This window comes from Taeniopygia guttata, chromosome 1A (genome assembly GCF_048771995.1).
Source record: "Taeniopygia guttata chromosome 1A, bTaeGut7.mat, whole genome shotgun sequence".
Classification (NCBI taxonomy): Eukaryota; Metazoa; Chordata; class Aves; order Passeriformes; family Estrildidae; genus Taeniopygia; species Taeniopygia guttata.
This window is the reverse complement of record NC_133025.1, coordinates 11,653,099-11,677,210: the sequence shown is the minus strand read 5'-3', so window position 1 is coordinate 11,677,210 and position 24,112 is coordinate 11,653,099. Positions and strand designations below refer to the sequence as shown.

The window sequence follows — 24,112 nt, the reverse complement described above, 5'->3', positions numbered from 1 at the left end:
TATTGAATTTATGTTTTCTACAGGACATGCAAAGAAAGTGCATTTAGTCAGAATCCAAGAACTTTTCCTAGAGATAGTTCATTAAAAATAAATCCCCTCACTGATTTCCTACTTATAATTATGTTAAAAGATTGGTAAGTGAAGCAATCTTTCAATCTAATGTAAGCAATATTAATTTTACTTGTTTCCATTTTTAGATAAGAAGTGGAACTGTTCCATGTAAAGACTTACAAAAGTCCATTATATAAAACCAATTAAATTTTATAACAAAATTGGAAATATTAATAAAGATATTAATTTATATTTAATAAAAATATTTTATTTACTCTACATTTCTAACTTCACTTTCATAAAGATATCCAGATTATTTTCTACAGTAGCATGAATGGGATTCCAGATTTAGCCTTACTGCATGAGATAGCTTTCAGCTTTTGCAATAGTGCAGGGGGTTTTAATAACTTTATTACCTATGCTTGCCTCTGATGTGTGGGCAGGACTCATTCTGTGCACCCTTGTTCATCTGGCTTGTCAGATAACTTGTCAGTTAACCTAAGGTTCTCATCCACTCTTCTGTCCAATCTTTGGAGCATAATGGGCAAACCAGAGAACAAGCTGCCTAGACAGCGACTGAATAAAATTATTTAAGTCATCTTCCACCGCTGGCTATTTTCCACCACTGGCTGTAGGGGTAAATATTTTGACTCATGTAGACTAGAAATCAAACTGTTTTACAGTTAAGTTGGTATTCCTCTGACCAAAAGTGAGTAGAAATTTAAATTTGAAATGTTGGTAGGTGAGTTTCTAAAATTTTAATAATCAACAGGGAAGAATAGATTGTTTTAGAATATTATTGATTTCAGCTACTTTAGATATTTACAGAAGCTGAATGATAGAGATGCCTGTTTCCCTCACCACAAAGAATCCCTGCTTGCTTCTCAGAGCAGATGAGGAAGGAGTCACTGTAGCTGCCTACACAGGATCCCTGATAACAAGTGCTGAGGAGAACGTGGCAATATGTGTTGCAAGGCAAGACTGGGAAGTCAGGCTGAAGGATGTTGCATGTAAAAGATTTTCAGCTTATCTGCCTTTAGGAACATGTGAAAAAAACATAGGATCAATTAATCACTATGAGATGAATGCTTAAAAAAGACCATTATGACTGAAGATGTATATAGGTGGCTCTTTTTTTAACACATCACATCCTAATGTGATGCTATTGGGATAAAGAACTTGATAAAGTTAAAAGTTTGATATGCAATGAACAAATTACAAGAGAGAGCTCTTGCTAATTCATTATTAACTTTAGTAAAATAATCATTCCAGTTGGTCATGCAGTGAATATCAGCTACATCAGACTCTCCAAATGTTTGTATTTTAGAGCCAACCCCACAAGCCACTGAGATCTCTCAGAGATGCTATCAAAAAAGTAAATAAACATTGCATTATTTTTCAATTACAGTGGGAGAATAGTTTGTTGTTTATTTAATCACAAGGAACACATCTGGCAAGCTGAAATCAAAAAGCATGTCACCATTCTTCCTGCTTCCATTGACTTTTAAATAACTTTCATATATAAAGAAATATATATTCAGAACGGTGTAATAAGGAGACAAGATTAAAAAGCTTCTCTTTCTCTGTGAGAATTACAGTGGAAGAAGTTTAAAATTATCCAGATGATTATTTGTTCAGAGATGGTCGCTTTTAACACCCTTGGCCTAAATGTGAGAAGTATGGCGAACCATGGAATATTCTAAGTGTTTATATTGGAAGGGACAGTTGGAGTTCAGCTAGGCCAATCTCTTGCTCAAAGCAAGGCTAAGCTCAAAGGCTGGGCTGACATTCAAGAATGGCATCTTCTCTGAGTTGCCAAATGAAGGAAAATGGAGCCAGAATGACAAGCAATAAACATGCAGAGTGAGAAAGGACTGATTAAAACACAGAAAAAGCTGGTGAAGAATGGCAGAAACTGGATGGAGATGACTGTCTTTGACTCTGCCACATTTGTTGGCTCTCACTGGCCACAGATCTAAGCCCTGTGGACTTGTCCCAGAATTCTCTCTGGGCTGCTCTAGGACCTTCCATCAATGTAATCATCCTACATTTTGGCTAAACAACTGAATAATCTGCCAGAATCTTTCCATTTTCACTAAATACTTCCTCATGCTTATTCCAGAGAACACAAGATATTAAATTGTGTGAGGATGCAGAGAGTGATGTAAAAGAGAACCTGGGTCTTCTGGTACACTACTCCACTAGGATCGTATTTACAGTTCCTCAACTATTCATTTTTTTTTTCCCCTTAAGGAACAGGTTAAGGCATCTTTTGCTGTACTTCAGAGATTTGATATTGCAGTAGAGAGGTACTGCTTGGCCCCAGATGCTTAAAATAATCATATTTATTGAGAACAAGTTAAAATACAGAAGTTATGAGGGGTTGTAAGAAAAAGATATTGGCTTTATATTGATGAGTGAATATAGTGAAACTATTAAAATATAGATAATACTGTGATATTCCCACAATCAGCAAACCTTTTCTATGATGTCAAATAATCCCTGAAGTATTACTTAATAATTTAAACAAATTCTTTAAGAAAAATGGCATTATTATTAATATTATTACTACTACTATTGCTATCGTCATCATCATTTATTAAATTAAAATATTATAAAATTTTCTGCTATGAGAAAACCCTAATTATAGAAATGGAAATTAATTGATAGATTAGATGTAAAGGTCATTAAAATATTTTCTCATTCAAAGATTTTACATCTGTGCTGGTATTCATGCATACAGAGTATTTTTCTAATTATCCGAGAAATTTTAGATGTGCTCGATCTAGAACACATGAAATACAATTAAAAAATTCTGACATTATAGAAAAAATATTCTAAAAAGTCCATTGAGTATAATTTGCACGAATCTGAAATACACACTAAAAATAAGGTGACCCTGGGAATGTGTGTAAAGAAAGTTTGCCTTCTTTTAGCTTAGTATTAAAAGGTACCAAAGAAATAAAAGTCAATATTTCTCTCATTTACCAAACAGGAACACTGCACAGTATGTTTCTTCTGTGCTGAAATATTGTTCCAACTTATGAAACATTTGGCTTTGGAAAGCAATTTATTTCCTTTAGAAATCTGTTTGGACATGGGAGTCAACTTTCAGAATTTGTACTTGGCAGTTTTGGCTTCCATGTCCTTTCTTTTTGACTGTAAACTGAAGGTGACACAATAAAGCGGTATGTATCCTGGTGCTGATTTTGATTGTCTTTGAATTATGGGTCAGCCAAAGGCTTCCTGAGAAGTCAGTGTTGTATTTAATAAATACTATAATCTTGGTTTATTAAAAAAAAAAAGTTCAGCATGAATCATAAAGGGCAAGCATAGCCATTATTAAAGCCTTCCTTCCCTTTTTAAGAATGCAAATGAAAATTGCTCCAATAATTGTACAGGTATTAAAATCTCATTTAACAGACTAATTTAGTTTCTGCATTTTAACTGGATATGCAAACCATAGGGGCCAAGAGAGTTTTGTGGCTTAGGAAGTGCCTGAAAAGCACACCTTCCCATCTCCCCAGTGCTGTGTCTCAAGTCTGTAGCACAATAGATAATGTAGTCACTTGTTTTAAGTGTATTAGCTTACTTTATTACTATAAAATATTGCACTATTTTACAAATCACCACATCACAAGGTCTACACAACGTACTTTGACAACAAATGCTGTTTAATAGGACATTACATTATACTGAACCAACAAAAACATTGTTCAACACATTTAGACTAAACTTCAGACATGCCTCAGTACACAAGCACAGGTTGTATGGTACTTTTTTTAGAGTCCAGTTCTGTAGCTCTCCATCCTTAGGCTGAGATTTCCCAAATCTCCTCTGAAGAAGGTGAGATGCACTTAGAAACTAGACTATGGGTGGCTGGGAAAAACCCCCATTTTTCTTCATCCCTCAGTATTGCAGTAGGCTCTCCCATGTACCATGCTTGGGAGGTATTTGGCTTCAAAAGATGCCATCATTCACTGAGATGCACAGTCCAAGATAATACCATTAAGATTTCTCCTAATACTGCTTGCAAGTGCATGGGAGAAACTTCTCTGTCCTGGCCAGATTCCAAGGTAGACAAGCCAAAAAATCTGTTTTCTCAAACAAACTGTTCTTCAATTTGTGTTAAATCATTAATAGCAGTAAGATTGAAACCAGTCTGCAGTACTGCCAGTGGAGCTCTTGGGTTCTAGAGTGACATGGGCTGTAGCTATCAGACAATAACATACCCTGTACTCCTCAAGAGAGACAAGCAGTTGCCTGTCCTGAAGGTCGAGTTCCTGCAGCTCTGCACAAATCCTGTGTGCACAGTAAGTCTCTTTGTAGTCCTAATAACTCTAATGCCAAACTGCTCGCTGTTTGTAGCCTCTTGGGTATAAGAATTTCATGGCAGAATAGCCACTGGAGCAATGGTAGTTACCTCTTTATGGCAAGCAATGATGACAATTTATGCCCATACACTTGTGTTTCTTTTTGCTAAAATGTTTTCTATAGAAACTTATTTCTCCTGTGTGCAAACTAATTCCTCCCAATTTCAGCAAGAGTTAGTGACACACATCCCTAGGAGAAGTGTCCCCAGGTTTTAATAGAAGCACTATTCAAATATCACACAGACCATATAAGCCTACATTAGAAAACAGTTTTACCAGTGATAAAAGCACTTTTGAAACAAAACGCTTTCTAATAGTCATTAAAAACCTTCTGTGTAATATATGGAAAAAGGGTTTACCTAATGCTTTGCAAAATTATCCACAAATGTGCCACACAGTTCACAAACATTAATAAGAAAGAAGAAACAAAACCATAACACTACCACTTTGAAATGAAATGGAATTAATACTACTTCCAGTAATACAGTGCAACAGCTACTAACTATTCTTAATGTCTATTTTTTCAGGAATCCATATTCTTTAAGGTTGTCTATGGTTTCTTTGTCTTTTATTCAGAAATATGGAAGCATTGCACACTGTTTCACAGCTAATCAGAGCTATACAAGAAAAGATATGAAAGTTTCATTAGTGCAAATTTTAGGCTAACTGGTCTCCTGCCCTAACTCCTCCTGTTCAAATTTGTCATTCCTTGTGTTACTGAAAGGTTACAACTTTTCTCAGTAAATAGATTGAATCCCTTCATAAACAAGGCTCTATATGTAACTTATTTTTTGTTTACCTGCTATAATGTGTAATATTTATTGAAATAGATTTTATACCAGATAATTGCAACAAGGTGCTTAAAAAGTATTTCAAGTGAATCCAAAGTATAAAACAGTCTCAATGTGTAGGGCAAAAAGGATGCAAATAATTAAAAGGTTACTAGGAGAGTACATATCTCACAGTTAAAAATATGATACTCTGCAAGGTGAGACATACCTTGTAAAAATGAGTCAGGAAAGCAGTGCTTCAGGATTTTTGTTAATTTAACAGCAGCTTTTTTTTTTTTTTCTCTGCATATTAATGGTATTTTCTAAAAATCTTTCAGAAATTTTATTTTTGGAATTAGCAAAGGAAAGACAACTGTCTGTCTCACGAGGCTGTTAGGAAAATATTTTGTACAAAATACTGATTTCTATGTAGAGAAAGAAGAAAGGGACAAGTGTCCATGGCTGGGAAAAGGGCAACATGACATCTTACATAAAAGTCAGTGAAGTGGACAATATAGCATGACTCACAATATTTTTGATCACTAAATGTTTTTTGCTTCACTATCTAAAAATAGCAACAAAAATGAGCACAAAAAAAGGGAAACAACTCAAAAGCCAGCACAAGAAGAATATTTTTAGAGAAATCATGCTGAGGAAACTGTTGAGTTCATGATATCATAAAAAAAAGCTCATAATTTTGAGATGGAAAGGAAAAAGGTCAGCTACGAACCTTTGCTTTCCATAATTTTTAAAGCATATGGATCCAGGAACAACAGAGAACTTAGAAGGATGGCAAGGCAAAATGGTGTGGCAAATTAGAAAGAGAAAATTGTAAGAGGATGCTGTCAGCAGCATGTTGGACAGAAGGCATTTCTGTCTCCAATTTCGAGGTACCAATGGATCACATGGTTCACTTCAAATGGGTCAGTGGTTCACTGTTAGGTTCATGTGCACATTCCCTTTGTGTGATCAAATGTCCCTTAAGGTCACAAACAAATCTATATGTGACATTTAAGACTACAGGAGGGCTAAAAATGTATATATTGCCAAATCTTCCTCTCAACATTAGACTGCGTACAGGAAATAGGAGGAAATGGATCAGAAGCAAATATACAGTTGAAGTAAGCATCTGGAGAGTACATCAGGAAACAGGAAGAGATGTGAGACCTTGTCTGTCCCAAAATCTCCTCTCAGAAACAATGAAAGAAGCAGAACTTTGTGAGCAAGACAAGTACGAACAGACTACTGTTAATTTAGACTACCCACAGGATGCAAATAGACCAGATTGGGTTCCTTTAGGAAGTGACTGAAAAGGAAAAATTTGCCAATGACTCAGGGATGTAAAACAGTAGAGACAGTAGGATGATGGGAAACCTCTGTAAGTCCCAAATAAAAAACCTACATCATACTTATTTCTTTAAATTGAATTTCTTTAAATCCTCAGGACTGTTGACTAGAAAGTCCTCAACAAGAGATGAGCAAGCCATGAGATGCAGGATCTCCAGTTTGCCACAGGTGCTCTGTTAATATTTTGTATGAAAAACTGCAGAATGAGAACAAAAGCCACAGAGACCTCAGCAGTGGGCTGAAGTCATGGAACAAAGAGACCAGAATTTCCTGGTCCAGACTAGTGCTGCCACAGCTTTATCTTTTGCCGCTTTCCCAAAAGGCAACAACTTGGAGATAAAGAAGCATGAGCTTTCCTGATCAGAGGAATTGAAACACATAGCAATCCTGGCAAAAAAAAAAAAAAAAAAAAAAACCAACAAACAAACAAAAAAAAACCACCTCAAAAAAAGCCCCTCACCTCTATAGGAGAAAGGCAAAACTGGCAAATTTGAAATAAGTCCATGGAAAGGGTACTGAGGATGGAGGGTTCCTTCCACTGAAGTTTGCTTATTTTTAGGGGTTAGTGTTTTTCATTAGAATATTCAGAGATTTTTTTGGTGAAATTTCTGCCTGTTTTTGAAATTGCTGGTGCTGTGTGTTTTCTGTTTTCTGTTAGTGATTTTAAGGAGTTACTCACTCTACTAAGATTTATACAGTATCTGAGAAAGATAATTTGCATTCCTTTTATTCACACAATTTACAAGTATGTAGTTAAATTCTCCCTCCTCACCTTGACTGTGCATTGCATGTGGCCCAACATTCTCACCAACATTCTCATTTTCTCAGAGCCAGTTTGCATTCTAGCATTTTCTGATTCCATGATTATAAAATAGCCATCTGATGTAGGAATTTTGTCAGCCTCCCACTTTTTGCATTTAATGTTTCACTCTCAACACCTGTTATGAGTTGCCATAACTTAATGAATCAGTCCTGGCTTGTCTGAAGGTTTCCTTAACAACAGTATTTCAAACATAGTCTTGATGGATCTAGATTTGAATCTATCAGCTCTTTTTTAGACAGGAACACTTCTGGAGCTGGGCTGCTGTTTATAGGTCCATGTATTTCAAAGGTGCTTTCAAAAGGGATGGTATATGTCAAATATTTGGATAGCTCAATTAGTAGAACATGCCAAACCTAGTTTTTGAAGTTCTCATTACTGAATATTTTGCTCTACATAAATTTGCTACAAACCACATACTGTTTTTCAGTAGTACTGGACTAATTCAGAATTTATGTTCTATCTACATTCAGAAAGACAGATTTTTGAGAGCTCTTCCACACTAGTTCAGTAGCCTATACTCAATCAAATCTGCTGCAGAAGTTGAGGATAAAGTGTAAAGCCTGAAGCAAAGCTGGAAAGGAGTAAATCTCTTTGGGTGTTAATTTCTTTCTTTTATATTAATTCCCACCCCCCCCCTTTTTTTTTCTTTTTTCTTTTTTCTTTTTTTTTTGTTAACACTATTCCACTAACTTTTCCATTAATTTTAGTTTTTGTTTTTCAGTACAAACACATCTGTCAGCTCATAAGCTCATAGTAATCAATGGAAACAATATGACCGATCAGCAAAAACAAATGTAAAGATATGGAACTATTATGGTGCATCTACTTAGCAAAGAACTTGTCCAATAAACAAGAAAAAGACAATAAGAGATCTAGCCAGTGCTAGAGAGATTCTTTCCTTTGATAGACAATTACACTATTTCCATTACCATTTTGTGTTTTAACAAGAAGATACACTGCTACTTCTGCTTTAGAAATCTTAAAATGAGTTGACTGAGCTGTGGGACTTGCTCCAGCTGGATTGTACCCCATGACAAGTCTCTCTTTGGTGATGGTGAGAGAGATTTTAGTGGCCTCTTGAAATTTGAGTACTGTTTTGAAACATGAAGACTTTTTCTTCTCCTGCATCCTCTGGTTGTTGAGCTTTTAAGCTTGTAGGACAATGGTTTTTAAAATGCTGTATCATGCACACTGTGTGCATCCAAGGGAGTATTTTTTCCAGTATGAGATACTAGTTCCTATAGTGAGAATAAATACCACTCAATGTCAATCTGTTTCTTGTCTGCAATGTAGATAAGATTGCTGGATGAGAGAGAAATTAAGTCACTTACAGAAATGGATTTGCCACAATTAGGTGTGCAGTCAGGCCATATTCATATCAGAGATGGAAACATTACAAGACAACACACAACCCTATGGAAAACACAGCCTTCCTCCACAGGCAGGAACAGCCCTTCACTCCTAATCTTAAAAATGAGACATTAAAGACAGGATGCATAGGGTAATGATGGAAAAGGATGGCATAATTCAAGTGTCATTACACACCAAGATAATAAACTAAAACTTGGATCCATGAGTAATGAGAAAGTATGCCTTGCTTTACTGATGTCACTGCCTAAATGTTTTAGAGTCAAAGAAAATATTTGGTTTTGTGTTTAGATTATCTCACATGACCAAATCTTATCACATGTTCATTATTCGTAACTTGTAGGATAGACACATACATCTGAATCAGTCATCCTCTACTCTCTTTGTAATCAGTCAAACAGCAAATGTAGTTTTAAGGTATACTTAGATATACCTGACTTATTTGAATCATCTTCAGTGGAATTACATGAATTACATCATAGAAAAGTCAATTTCTGCCCAGGGACTTTATAAAAGGAGATATGATGACTAACATAGACATATTAATCTGTATTCTAGGTGTGTAGTTAGTCACATAAATTCCCTTTTCCTATGAATAAATGGAAAAAAAAAAAAAAAGAAACAAACCCTGGTTTTCATCTTAAAACAGTTCTCATATTTGTGTTAAGATATGATTTAGCCATCTCATAGGTAGAGTAGGTTTGATTAATACACTATTTTTTTCAGTTATTTTGAATCACTCAAAAAATGAACTTTTAAAAGTTTTTAATTTTGTAGTCTCACAGTCTTGAGTTATAGTCATTATTTCTGATGTACAAAAAATTATGATAGTAAATTTGCATTTGTTCTGTACCATCCCATTAAGTTTAATGACACTGTAGTATTTCCAAACATTTGCTTTGGTCTTGGTCATTGCTCTACCATGAACAAAACGTGCTCTCTTTCTCTTCCTTGCTTTCTCTAAAGCAACCAATCACTTTCTGCCCCAGCATTTGGACCTAGTATGTTGTGTCACTGAGGCAGGGTTTGCCTCAGAGTTTGGCCTGAGGCAGAGCAGATGGTGTAAACTCACAGTCCTTTTATCACTGAGCCTTGAGCTCAGTGTAATATCTCCTACCTGTCACAGCCATGTGTAGAAAATAACCACAGCTCAGTTAATGTACCAGAACTTGTTAAACTATCATGTTCATCAGTGTTAAACTATCATGTTTTGATCATGAATCAATGATCTAAGAAGAAATTCTCCCCAGAGAGAGCAATTATCCTCAGGGGCTTGAATATGTTGCTGCTTCAGGTTTTTTTTTTCTATTGTCCTGTACTGATTGCTGAAATATCTATTTTGTTGCCTATTATTACTCAGGCTTGTTCAGCATGCTGGATTTCACACTCCACTTCTCTCTGAAGACTGGTGTCCTAAATTGTTTTCCTCTAGAGGGTGATTATCCTGCCTTTTTGAAAATAAAATGCCACGTTTTTGGGGTTACACTAACCCTTCTAATTCTCTTGATGCCCTTTTTTGGCTATGAAATTCTCCTTAATTTGCCAACTTAATAAAAAAATATTTCTTACTCCATTGTTCAAGATTCTCAATGGCCATTAAGGAGAACCAGGTATAATACCAATGAATACAACCATTAACTTTCTTCAAGTTCACATACTATAGTGAGTCCAATTTAATTATCATCCTAATTTTGTTTCATTCCAAAGAAATTCTGTCAGATTCTCTCTTGTAAATAATTCTTTTATATATATACATGTGAAAAATACTTTATTGACTATGTGCCATTATTGACTATGTGACTCCTATAATCACCTTTGTTACTTCTGCAATTTGATATAATGTTACTATATTCCTTATTTCTAAGGATTTTTAGGTATTGTAATGATAAACATTTGGCATATGCCAACACTAAAGCTTCACTTCCCAGTTTCTCTTCTTCAGAAGGAAAGTAGTTAGTATTTTTGCATCTTTTTGCATCTTTTTTTTTATTTTTGAAGCACAGAGTAATGTACATTGAGTGACATATGAATGCCTTTAAAGAAAAAAAGATTTTTAATTTAAAAAATCCAGTCATGATTTACTTCAGGTAACAATAAGTTAGGATAGATGCTTACCTGAAACCACCAAAGAAATTTTGTTTGGCTAAAATAATAAAAGCTATGAAATCCCTGTCAAGTTTTAACTCTTTTTCTGTTCTTATTACTTCTTTATGGATGTCTTGACTTTTTCCTTCCAATGGTGAACATTCAAACTTACTGTGTCAGGCTGGTGAGAAAAAACAAGTCGCTAGAAGCTATTTTTTTTAAATCAGAGAAATATATACAATGGATCTCTGTTACCAGGAAAGAAAATGACCCAAACAACTGTTGTACAAAATTTTTACAATGAATGAAAAGGAGGCCAAATGGCTTAGGAAAACCAGTAACCTTGTAAAGGGAAAATAAGTTGCTCTGATTTTGATCTAAATTAATGAGTCAATACATACAACTATATCTAAAGCTTGCAGCACTGCTTTGGGATTACGCGAGTTTGCTGCAGACACCACACAAACCATTATGGGGTGAAAGGTCTGGAACTGGCCTAGCTTTACCCTTATACAGAGATGGGACCATTGACACTCAAAACACATAAAGGAATGTACAACAAACTGTAAGATTTTGCCTAGGATACTTAATTACAGACACACTTTTCCAGAACCAATGGTGTTACTTCCCACAACATGGAAATTAATTTCCAATCTAGCAAACAAGGATGTAGTGAGTATATGTATGTCTTATGGTTTAGAACCTTTTACACACATTTTTGTAATTGTACAGACTTTCCAAACTTACCTCCTCTATGGATAATCAAAGAAGTTTCACTTCCAACAGGACATTCTTTAAGTATATCCACTACTTCTGCATGGCTCAGGTTCTGTACATTCTGCTGGTTGATCTCAACAATGAGGTCACCTTCACACAAACCAGGACATCCCTGAATGTCTAGAATTTGCTTCACCCTCTGTCCTGTAGGACTGTCTGCTATAGTGAAGCCAAAGCCCTGGGCCCCTTTCACAATGGTTAAGGTCATGAGTTCAGCTTGGGTGGCCCCAGAAGAAGCCATTGATACATTATCATCATGGGCAGGTGGTGGGAATGTGCTATCAAGCTGACTATCTGCTGGAATGGAGTGCAAGGAGTGTGGTGGTCGATCTGTTACGTCTGGAACAGACTGAGAAGTCCTAGAAATGTATTCCAAATAAGTTTCATAGTTATGTCTTCCATTTACCACTACCGGAGGCCTCTCCATTACTGCAAGGGGTGGCACCATGCTGTTGGCAGGATCTTCAGGATCAAAGGGCAAAGGGTATCCACGACATAGCACCAAGTTGACACTCTGACCAATAGGAACAGACTGGAAGAGTTTGACTACATCTGCGTGAGTATGTCCAAGGACACAAACTTCATTAATATAGACAATCACATCACCTAGAACGAGAAGAACAAACAGTGACAACATGAGACAACTTCAATTGCTGTATATGCAGTGCATTTTTTTAAAATGAGATAGAAGTCTACTAAAAAAAATATGATAAATTCAATCAACATACTGACTCATATAGGAGAGACAAAAAAGTAAAGTTTGTCTGGCAGCAAATGTAATACAAACACACAATGACAATACCAGTTATTTTCTGTATAAGCTCACAGATGGAAAATTTAGATGGATCCAGACATTCACTTTTTCTTGGCATTTCCTCCCTATTTTTCCAACTCCTTTCAGTGCAGTCTCTATATATTACTTTTTAAATAAGGTAAAATGAACGATTATTTGGAGACTGTGTTGTCAAGATAAAAAAAGTAAGTGTTCCCGGACATTAGAATCAATGAATAGCAATTCAAGACTGTATGCATGTGCATAAGGAAACAGTTTTTTGCATTGATCATGATACTGACACTTTTCTGTTAAATGTGATTACTTGCCATCAGCCATTCAGAACTGCTACTGTCATTTCCTAGTTGAGGCATGAACTATCTATCTTACATAATATAGAGATGTTTCATGGCATTTTGTTGCTGCCAAAAGGCTCAAGGACAGTGACACACCAAATTTTTTGGTAGGTTCAATAGCTTTACATTAGAAAAATCTAGGCAAATATATGAAAATAAGTTTAATATTTTCACCTAAGCAGCTAGACAAATAAACCCAAAGATGCTAGGTTTACTTTTAAATCTTGTCTCATGTATTGCAGACCTGAGCATATAGAGACCAGTCTGAGCATATAGAAGCAGAATTCTTTAAGTCAACATGCTATTTATGGGTCTCCATATTGCCCATGCACCAGCCATATATTGTTACTGAAATGCTCAGAAATAAGTTCAAGATTCTTCTTGGTGTTAGAATAGATCTATATATTTATGGCCATAAATAACTGCATAACATACTGTTAAGGAGCATATTAAAATAAAAATGAGTTCTCATTGCAAACAATATTCAGAATAGTTTGATGACCCACAGTCAGTTTTCACTTTCGTAAAAAAGTTGACATCTTTATAGGAAAAGAAAAGGATATTTGGTTAGAAAACTCTAGAAGTTAAAGTATTTTTCTAAGTGGAGACTGACTTATTATCCTATTATTAACCACCAGGATACTATGAGATGTCTACAAGGTACACAATTGAAAAATTTACACATCACAACACAAAGCTTTTAAAAGGTATCTGAAAACTCAGCAAGATAATGAGAATGACTTAGGGAGAATGAGGTGGTTTGGGTGGGATTACTTCATGTGTGTTTATGAAATTATGTCTTTCAAGTACTTCAATCAAAATATCTAATCCAGAAACAGAGGATGAGAGCGTCATCAAGATGCCAAAGCAAGGGCTGTTTCTAAGCAAGAGCAAAAGGCAAAGGCTGTTTCTATGTGAAAATGAAATGGTCAATTCCCACATGATCAGTCTGTGTAACAGCCTGACAGTAATTAATTGCATATGCACAAACTGTGATTCAGAGGAAGATTTCTTCAGAGGCTGCCTAGGGAAAAAATGCTAAGGAAGTTTGTTTAAATGATTGTGAATATTACCCACACAAACCTTAGGAGCTGCAAATGCTTTCTTAAATGTGCACCATAAATAGATTCCAAAACAAGCACAAACAATAATGTCACTTCATAGGCAGTGATGAAAAAACTCCAATGCTTTTGTCTCAAGCAGCTGAAAATAAAGCAGTTTCCAAAAGTCAGAATTTAAAAGAAAATATGCACCGTACAAATTACTATGGCAATGGCTGCAATTCATCACGATTTGCTCATGCCCTGGTATAGAAAGATCTTACCTGCATTCTCATCCCTGGCTCCCCTGTTAGCAGTGAGGCTGACATTGCTCAAACAAGATTGCTTCTGTTGAACTGAGAGCTCCTCAGTGCATGCTCCTGTTTCAGCAGCTATGCCTTAATAGTAACCTTGCCACTTTTTAATCCATGCAGTCTTTATTTCCCTGAGTGCTGGCAATGCAGCTATGTGGTGGGAGGAGACCAATCTGTTTGTTCATCCTCTCTTACAATACATTAGCAGAGTGCAAAATGAAAAATGCAATTTTTGTGTTGGGCGAGTAAATCATTGCTTGTTTTCAGCCCCTCACTTTAAGTATTTGGACAGGATTAGCTATGATATAAAACTTAAATCAATATGGTTTCGATATATCAGAAAATTACATAAACTAGTTGACATTATATAGAGCTGTAATGAAAAGAAATGAGCTTTTGCAAAAGGAGTGCAGTCAGGAAACACACATGCCAAGTAGTCCCTTTCCCCAGTCACTAAACAGGCAAAACTGAGCTTTAGAAGATCTTGGGTAAAAACTTCTCCAAATAACAACCTTCCATTATCCCTCACAGGGTAGCAGAAAATCCTTCAGCATTTCCTGAATCAATATCTTTAAAGGTGTTTGTTGTTTCTGAGGTATAACATGAATAGCACACATGGGCAGACACTGAAGCTGTAACTCAGCCACAGTTGAATTGTTTGGGACCCACCTGCTGTACTGTCACATGGAGAATGTACAGCCACAGGTTAAGTGTGATAAACACAAGGGCATGAGGTAATAAATTCAGCTCCAAGAAAGGAGTTAGAGTGGGGATGCAGTGGGGAGAAACAGTTTCAGATCATGAGACAGGAAGGAGGAAAAAAGGGGTTAATTTCAGAAATCCTTCAAATTAATCTCTCAGCTGTAATTTCTCCAAACCTAACTCATTTTTCCAGGCTGAGATTTCCTTATTGCTGACACAGAGAAGTACTCAGCATTTTGTAGCAAGAGAGAAATAAGTTAAGAGCATTACAGAGCCAGTGCCATGCTCATGCAAAGTTCAAGACCTCTCTTCTTTAGGAAACCTCCTTTAAAGGTTCCTGTAGCATCTTTTCTGCCTGTTCTCTTCTGCTGCTTCTAATAATAATGGGTGCATATGGACAAGCAGAATAGTGATCCACTTTATAACTCCTGCCTGATTTTCTGAGCAAGCCATAGTCTGCCTCCAGAAATCACAGTTTCACAGTGAGTGGGTATCTTTGAAGTTGTGCAGTACATTTATATTAAGCATCAAACTTTGCCTGACTTTTAGAATTAAATTTGCTAAAATGACCGGAGTTTGCTTACAGAATGGTTGAGCTAGGCAGGGATCTCTAGCAGTCATACTGTCCAAACCCTGCTCAATCAGAATCCCTTAGAACCAATTGACCAGGATCATGTCCAGGTGGCTTTTGAAAACCTCCAAGGGGGTAGACTTCACATCTTCTATGGGTGACCTGTGTCAGTGCTCAGTCACCCTCCCAGCAGGAAAGTGTTTTCTGCTGCTCAAAGGGAACTTCTGCGTTTGTTTGCCCATTGCCTCTTTTCTTGCCATTGGAAAGAACTTGGCTCCATTTTCTTTGTACAGGTATTTATGTAGATTGATAAAATCCCCCTGAGCCTTCTCTTCTCCAGGGTGAACGTCCTCTGTCAGGTGCTCTCCAATTTAATCTTCCTCACTAGTCTGTAGAAACTGTACACGTGCCACACTGACCTGATCTTACTGGAGACTGTTCAGGGATGAGGCAGCCCAGAAGGGCTGATGTGATCTATGGAGAAGGCATCTGAATCAGACTCTGGATGAACTGGCAGGTTTGAGAGACAGCCAGTAGACAACAGATACTGCGGCCTACATCTCAAAAATCTACACTGCCACAAAAACAGATTCTTCAATGTCTAAATTCAGCACTGAGTTGAAGAATCTTAAAGAATACTGACAGCAAGCAAATTTGTCAAACTGTCCTAAAGTTACCTCTGATTTAGTTAAGGCTCTTGCATTTAACTGAAAAATTTAGGAAAATGGGTCTGGAGGGGATATCCTGGCTGTCTGAACCTAGTTCTCTGTTGTCAGATACAACACAGCATGTTTCACTCAATGAAATTTGATGTCTTCTTCACAGAAAAAAAACCACAAACTCCCATAATATTTCATATATTTAACTAGCTTGTTTTGCTTATTAAAGTCTGCTGATCATTACTTTTTGTCATGTAATGTTTATTGACTCAGCGCCTGAATGTTTGATTAGAGGTTATGTTTTGTTACCTACATATTTCAAAGCAAAAACCAGATCTATACTGTCATTATCTTTAGTTGGATTAGTAACTGGTGAAGAAATTTCTGAGCTTCAACATCTTTTAATGACAGATTCTGTTTTACATTTCTCTCTACAATACTGTTGCAGAATTAAATCTGACACCTTGGGGATTTTCCACAAGCATTAATTCTGAAAAAACCAACCTTTTTCATGCTTGAAGTGCTTGATCCAAACAGAATTTGTTTTATTGACATAACTAGTTTCATTACAAATTATCTTATAGATTCAGCTACCTCCTTTCTGAAAAACCTGTATTATTCAGTTGACTCCAGTTATTGTTTCTGATAGGTTTTTGTTACTCCTAGATTCTCTGTGTAAACATCTTACACTTCTAGGTAAAGTTTTTTCATTTTCTTACCTATGTTCCCACTATCTGTATACAAACATTTTGCCTATTTCTTCAGGTTATTTTTCTTGTGCACTTAGGTTTCTGGCTGTACTTCAGTGAATTGAATTGCCTACTGGACTGCCATTCTTATTATTAATTAGAATTCACTAAATTTTGAAGTATGAATGCAGAGAAAAGAAGTGCAGATTAGAGCTTCAATTGAAATTTAGTAGAAATGTCTCCATTCTTTCTGACAGGTTTTTGATGATGCTCTTAGTGCTAGGTTTATGTGCTTAAAATATGACAGAATGCTGTGATTTGGGGTGGAGACAGCTCTGCTACCCCCCTGCAGCCAGCACAAGCCAATAGCAACTGTGCTAAAACCAGCTCATGGTTTGGCAAGTCAGCACAGGACACTCCAGCTCTGCAGGACTTGGGCTTCATAATTTTTTGCTGCATTTATAGACCACATAAACTCTGCTAACTTCTCCAGCATTACTTATCCCCACTTGCATTTCTCACCCATATAATCTAAATTCTGCATATGCATACTTTGCATCAGTTTCAGAACTAGCAATACATGATTACTTCATCGTTGAAGCTTTCCCTTCACCTGCCCACCCACACTTTCTACTGTCATTACCAGATACTTCTGTCACTTCTCAGCAGTGACCTTGTCTTTTTCTGCAGAGTGCTGCAAGATTGCTGGCACAGGAGCCCGCTAATAATAAATTCAGAGCACGTTTCCGGTATCAAAATATGAAACATGGAGGTAATTTTAATAACAACAGCATGTGATTGATGGTCATGAAAGAAGCAAAGATTTGTAAGAAATTAGCCATTTTTACATTCACATGTGCACTTAACAAGCAGCAGTACAGAGAACTAGTGTGTGAGGGATCCTTTATTTAAACAGCAGCAGACAACTACATTCTGAAACGTTGAAACTCAACTTCCCTCCAATTGCCATAGATGTTGATCCAGTGTGTGAATAAATAACTTCCATTACAAATGGCTAGAGGCATTTTTTTAGCTATAAAAGATTTCAGAAAGTTCTGCATAAACAGAAATTCTCTGATTTCTTGTACTCTGACCTGCCATAGAACCCTGTAAAACCTATCTAGCTCCGGCTGATGAGATCTGATGGCCTGACTTTTACAGGCAAAAGATAAAGCCTAGGGTCCTGTTGTTCATGGTAGCCTGATTAGTCTTAAAATTAAAAAAAAAGGAAAAAAAAAAAAAAAGAAAGAAAAAGGCCCTAGTTTTGTTAATACTCAGTATAAAATTACCCTTATTTTTAAATAAAATTTTTTGTAATTACAACAACTTCTTAAAGGAGATTGCAGTGTAAGATGACTATTGCATATTAGTACTGAAATACTTAAAACACCTGCCAAGAAAATACTTAGTTCTTCAAAAGAGGAACATTAGATTAACTGCTAAAACATATCAAAAAGGCAACCAGGGGAGAAGTACATGCATTCAATAACTCAAGAACTCCAGCTACTGATCAAAAGGGCTAAATTTAAAACTGGCCACATTATTATCAGCTTTATAACAACTTTCTCTAATACACAGTACTGCAGCAGCCACAGTGAAATGAAAAGAGCTGCTGGGAGATATAATGGGCAGCTGCCCCTGCATTCAGAAATAGTTTCGGGACCACTTGCTGGTATGCAAGAACACTAAATAGTCCATTTAAATATCACTGCTCACACCGGCATGGAAGACCCATTTCCCAGTCTTCATCACATACAGAAAGTTTCACTCGTGTGTGACAAACTTAGCAAAGCTGACAGGTAACCACTATCCACAGCTCCTTCTTTCACTCACTGAACTCTGGGAACTGAGCTTCAGGGGGGAAAAATGATAATAACAAATGATAATAATAAATGATAATAATATATTATAATAATAGAAATTATTACTTATTTAATCATTCATTAATGGTGATTATTATAATTTATTATTTCTTTAAATTGGACAAGAAGTCAATCCAACACGTACTCCTAGGCATTCAGGCAGTCAAACTGGCATAAAATAGGCTTAGATTTTCCTCTTTCTGAAACCTGAGCAACAAATATAAATCATCTGTTTGTCAGATTTGAGCCAGTACTTGTACAAAACAGCATTTTAGGGGTGATAACTTGGGCTAAAATCTGTTTTCATCATTGGACTTCATAATTCCCATCATGAAGGACTGAGCAATGGTTCTGAACTTTGCTTCAGGGGCCAACACAGACACTTGTCTGCAACTCTACCCAAGACTCAGATCTGTTGAGTAAGCAGGTGCCATTTTTATACAATCAATATTTTAGAACCCATTTTATTTCTACTGACCCAATGCATATGCCTAATTAAAAAGCTGTCTATTAAAATTTTTTATGCTTAACCAGCATGTGTCATGTAATTACACTCAGGCAGATGTGGATTAGTAGAAGAAACTATTTCCATTTTTTTGTATTTTGCATATAGTGGTAAAAGCTATTGAAACAGAGGCATTTATTTGGGAGAGAAGTAAAATACATTCCAGAAAAATCTAAAACCTTGATTATTTGCTGTCTAGTAAACATGAAACATTGTAGATTAAAAAATGTAAGTAATGCAATAGCAAAAGCATACTTAAATGAATGCTGGTCATAAAGCAGTAAAGAGTAGGCAAATTTTCTTCCTAGAAACACTTTTTACTTCTTCAAGCATGTGAAAGCATAGCATGGATGTTAAAACTGCTACTTTACAAAAAAGTAATTACTTAAAAAATGGTAAGTATATTGGAGGCAAGACCACATAAAGAGAAACGGGTCCAATTTTCAAAGTAGCCTTTTATTTACAAATTATGTAAGCTTGTTCTGTCTAAGCTTTGCTTGCAGGAGCTGCTTGTGCATCCTGAAATGCCTGGTGTGAATGAACTGTGTGACAGAGCGTCAGTGGATCTGAAGAGCGAGATAAAAAATGTATGCCACGTTTGCATAGCTATTTGGGATCACTTTGGAAGGTGTCACTGTGTGCAGAGGCTCACGAAGAAATGAAACCCTTCTTTTTCTTTAGAAAAAGGAGGTCAAAATTTACAACACATTTGCTTTTGTACGCACATTTTATTTCTGTAGGCAGCGCATCACATTTATCTAGGTAATGGCTCCCAGGAGGAGGAAAGTAGCCCAGCCAGCCTCCTAGCAGCCTAAAGGCAGAGGGGTATGGAAAAGCATGATGTAAATACCAAGCAGCCCCTGTGCTCTAGTGGGAATCCTGGCCATGTGCCACCTGTCCCTAGTGGAAGACATTTTCAGCAGCATTGTCAACTGCACACCATTGCCACTGCTGATTCCTGACATAAACTGCCAGGAAGGAAAAAGGGAGATGGATGAGGTGAGGAATCAGATGAAGCATTTATAAAGATGCTGCAGCACAGTGACAAATGCCTTCATATGTTGAAATATAAATATAAATGTTACTGGGAATTTTTAGTAATAGGCAGTCATGTGAACTGAAATGGTTAACAGAGCTATTTTATTTCTTTTGAGTAATGCTAGCACCATGAGGACAAGAATAACTAGCCACATACTAAATTAGTAATTTGTGAAAGCAACAGCACCTTCTTGGACACTTAAAAATATGTGCAAAGATAGATGAGTAGGATTCATCTCTATTTAAAAATCTATAGAGGTACAACTTGAAAATTCATTTCTATTTTTGAGATATTATGGTTTCCAAGGAGATTCCTTGTAACTGCAGTGGGCATTGCTGCCAGAAGTGGGTCAGTTTTATAACTGTTATCTATTTGGTAAAACTACAATTTTCATCATTGTTTGATCAATATTTTGTTTTTCCTGCTACACTCGCACAGCGCCCATCCAGGTGCCTAATGGCCCAGCTGATTCTCTGAGACCAGAACAAATCTGTTTTGACTGTCAGTCAGGTTATTAATTTAATTTAAGGCTAAGACTCCCAGACATAATTTGTGGATGTTTTGTGCATTCATTGCTCAAACTACCAAACTTTATGCTAAAAAATCTGAGTGATCAACATCTTAATCATGCCATTAGTTGTAATGCTCATTCACTGCTTCACCCTAGTTATTGGAGCTTCTCCTGTCATGCCAAACCAGAAATTCAGAATATATACATGCACTCCTTGCTGTAGATATATATAAATCCTCAAATCTTGCTCTATCTTTAAAGTAGTCAACTGAGTTTACAAGGTCAGCACCTTTCAGAGGCAGACATTTCAAAAGAGGTCTGGATCACTACAGATTAATGCTTTTAATCAAAATTAAAGACAGAAAGCATTTTATCAAGTGGAAATGAAATGTACCAAAACAGTGAAATAATTTCCAGCTAAATAAAGGGATTTTTACTGATAGTCTGCTACATATAAATACCTCAGTGCCATTTGAAATGGAGCTATATTTGATTACTGATTCATTAAAAAATGCTTTTACAAATGTACAGCTAATATATAAGTAATTTTCTAGTCATAAGTTTTATAAAGGCCATTCACATTTTAGTTTATATGCGCTTATCTTATTACCCCTACATTTTCTTTCTCTTTTTGATAGTAAAATTATCTACATTATCTACAAAATAATTACCTTAACTTCAGAGAGCTTCTCACATAATTTCTGTAACAAAGGATCTACTCAATAGGCTTTTCAGGCATGTATGAATGTATTACTTGCTTTAAAATTGCATGGTAAAGATAAATAGAACCTAAATTCCTTTAGGTTCTCTAAGGTTTTACAGTATTTTTCCAGGTTAATAGAGGGTAATGTATTATCAAACTGACCTTCCTTCCAAGCAAACATTGGTTGCCTTAATATCTCTAGAGCCTCTTGCACTGCCAAGCACTCATTTTCAAGGACAATATATTTTTACTCTTTGCAAAACAATTTAACATCTTCACCATGGAATAATTATACTTTCAGCTCATTTCTGAATACTACACTGAGTATAAGATACAAAATTCAGCTTGCATAACATTTTTTTGTAAGGAGGCAAAATCATTAACACAAATCCCACCAAGCTCCTTCTTTAAAACTGCATTATAACACAAAGAAAACTCCATCCTTATAATAGTTAGGAAAACTTTCTAGCCTTGCAGCTTTATGGCTAAGAATGACATTTCTCTTTTATGAGGATTATCCAATCTCTCACTAGCTATTCTTCCTCCTTTTATGTCTCATCCACCTTATCTATTTTCTGTTTTGGTTTCTAAAAGAGAAGAGATTTTTTGGTGTTCTAGTATGGTTTACAGCACTGAGAAGTCACAATATTGTTGGAACTTAATTTCCACTGTAGTAAATGCATAACCAACAACAACATCATTGCAGGGCAAATACTCCCATCATTTTCCATTGCAATGTAGGGGTTTAGCTGAATGTTTGTATCCCAAAACTTGCCACAGACTGCTGCAATATGGATACATCAATTGCTATTCAGTAGTCAAATCTCAGATTTTATATATAAAGAAGCGTTAACACTGTTGTGTATGAGAACAACCATACCTTCCCCTTTAGCAAAAAATTAATTTCCTGAAGGCCTATATTTATTAATTTTTTAATTAGCTAATGAATAAAAGTAAATTAAAATGTGTTATTATAAATGACTGTGATGCTATATCAGACTATTTGTTCAGACCATGAAAAAGCAGTCTCACACTATGTCTGCCATCTCCCAGTGCTCCCTGTGAATCATCCCATGGTAATTAAAAAGCCTTTCCCAAAATTATCCTTGTATCTGATTTTTCCTCAGAAGGCTACCACTTCATGTCATTTGCTTCCAGACAATATTTCTATCCTGCTCCTGACAAAGTAGGTGGCACCATCAGTCCTGAGAGTTTATTGTTTCTGTGTCCATCAGAAACTGAGATCAAGTTGCAGCCTCGCACCTCATTGGAGATGGTAGCCACAGTCTTTGAAGGTGATTCTTGGAAAAGTTCTCTCAAGCATATTATATGCACAACTTCCTCCTCTTTGGAAAGCCTGTAAAAATGGTGTGAGGTGGGACAGCCATAAACTTCCTTCTAAGAAATGGTGCATGAGAAGTGCACAAGGAAGGGCAAGAGTGCCTTCTGTTATGGAGGCAGCACACAGGGGATAACCAAGGGTGAGCAATGGATGAGTGTGTGTGCTGTGGGGTACAGGAATGGAAGGAGCAGGAGGAATGTGGGACATGAATGCCAGCAGCAGAGTGAAAGCAGCAATTGCTGTGCACTGAATGCTTTGTTGTTCCCCATCTTAAAAAATCCCCTAACTGCCTGCCTGTCTACCTGCCCTGTCCTGCTTCAGAAAGGCACAGACTGGAGTAGACTAGTGAGTCCTGCTCCAAAAGCTGATGTTTTTAAAATGGAGGGCAATTTACTTTAAAACTTCTTTTCTTCTTTCTGCTTCTTATGGCATTTTTAAGTATGAAATAATTATTTTTTCGGACTTTTATGCAAGCAATGTTCACATACAGGCACAACCTGAAAATGGTTTCCAGACAAAAAACATAGTCAGGTGTAAACTGCTTAATATGTCAACTGCAATTCTTAGAAATACAGTGAAATTGTACAGTCATTATTTCCAATGGGGATTATAATCAGGGAAACTCAGGTACCTAAGATCAAACTAAAAAAATGCAAACAATTCTGGGTATAAAAATGAAAGTATAGCTTCTTGTCTATTTCAGCTGTCTCTGCTTTTACTACAAATGACAAGTTCAGAAAAAAACCTCAAGCTTGTGTTTGTAAATCACTCAAAACAAAGATGGGGATGCTGACACGAACAAGAGAGAAATCACCATAAATAATATTGTCCTAACAGCAAAGTTAAACATTGCTGGGCGAATGAATTCAGTGTTTGTTTGACCTAGTGTATTTTGATTTAATGGATTTTATGATGATATACCACAGAGATTTTATACCAGTTCAATACAAAAAAAAAAAAAATAAAGAGCAATAAACCAATTCATAAAAAAGAACAAACTTTTATAATAATTAATAAAAATGTACTGTTATAATTACAATATATAATGTTGTAATATACTGTTATAATATACTGTTATAATTACAATATATAATTACAAAATAGAATTTGTCCCTAATTTTATTCCATTAATAGTTGATACATTATGTTTTCCATAATTTTGAAAGTGACAGTCCTTTAGCTGTTCTCAGCAAAGAATCTCCAAATTGTTTAGCCTTGAGAAATGTTACATACATAAAGATGAACCAATCAATCAATGTATTAAATATCTAGTGAGCCTGTAATACTGTAAACTGCTTTTGAAACATTTTCAAGGCTTTCAGCATTAATGAGTAAGTAAAATTACAATTAAACACTGTGAAGAAACAAATTCTGAAGAGTTCCATAATTTTATTTTTTTTGAGATTGAAACTATCCAGTTTTTTCACTATCCCTCCAAAAGTACATATATTTG

General features: G+C 36.0%; 1 protein-coding gene across 13 annotated transcripts in view; it reads right to left on the bottom strand.

Annotated features, from left to right (window-relative positions):
- Window positions 1–24,112, bottom strand: part of MAGI2 (membrane associated guanylate kinase, WW and PDZ domain containing 2) — a 694,323-nt gene that overhangs the window by 106,952 nt on the left and 563,259 nt on the right. For 12 of the 13 annotated variants that reach the window (XM_012568848.5, XM_030263732.4, XM_030263730.4 and 9 more), the window contains one exon: window positions 11,565–12,200. The exons of the other annotated variant lie outside the window; for it this stretch is intronic. In XM_012568848.5, coding sequence (XP_012424302.3) covers window positions 11,565–12,200 — 636 coding nt within the window. The remainder of the gene's footprint in view (window positions 1–11,564; window positions 12,201–24,112) is intronic. 13 annotated transcript variants of the gene reach the window in all.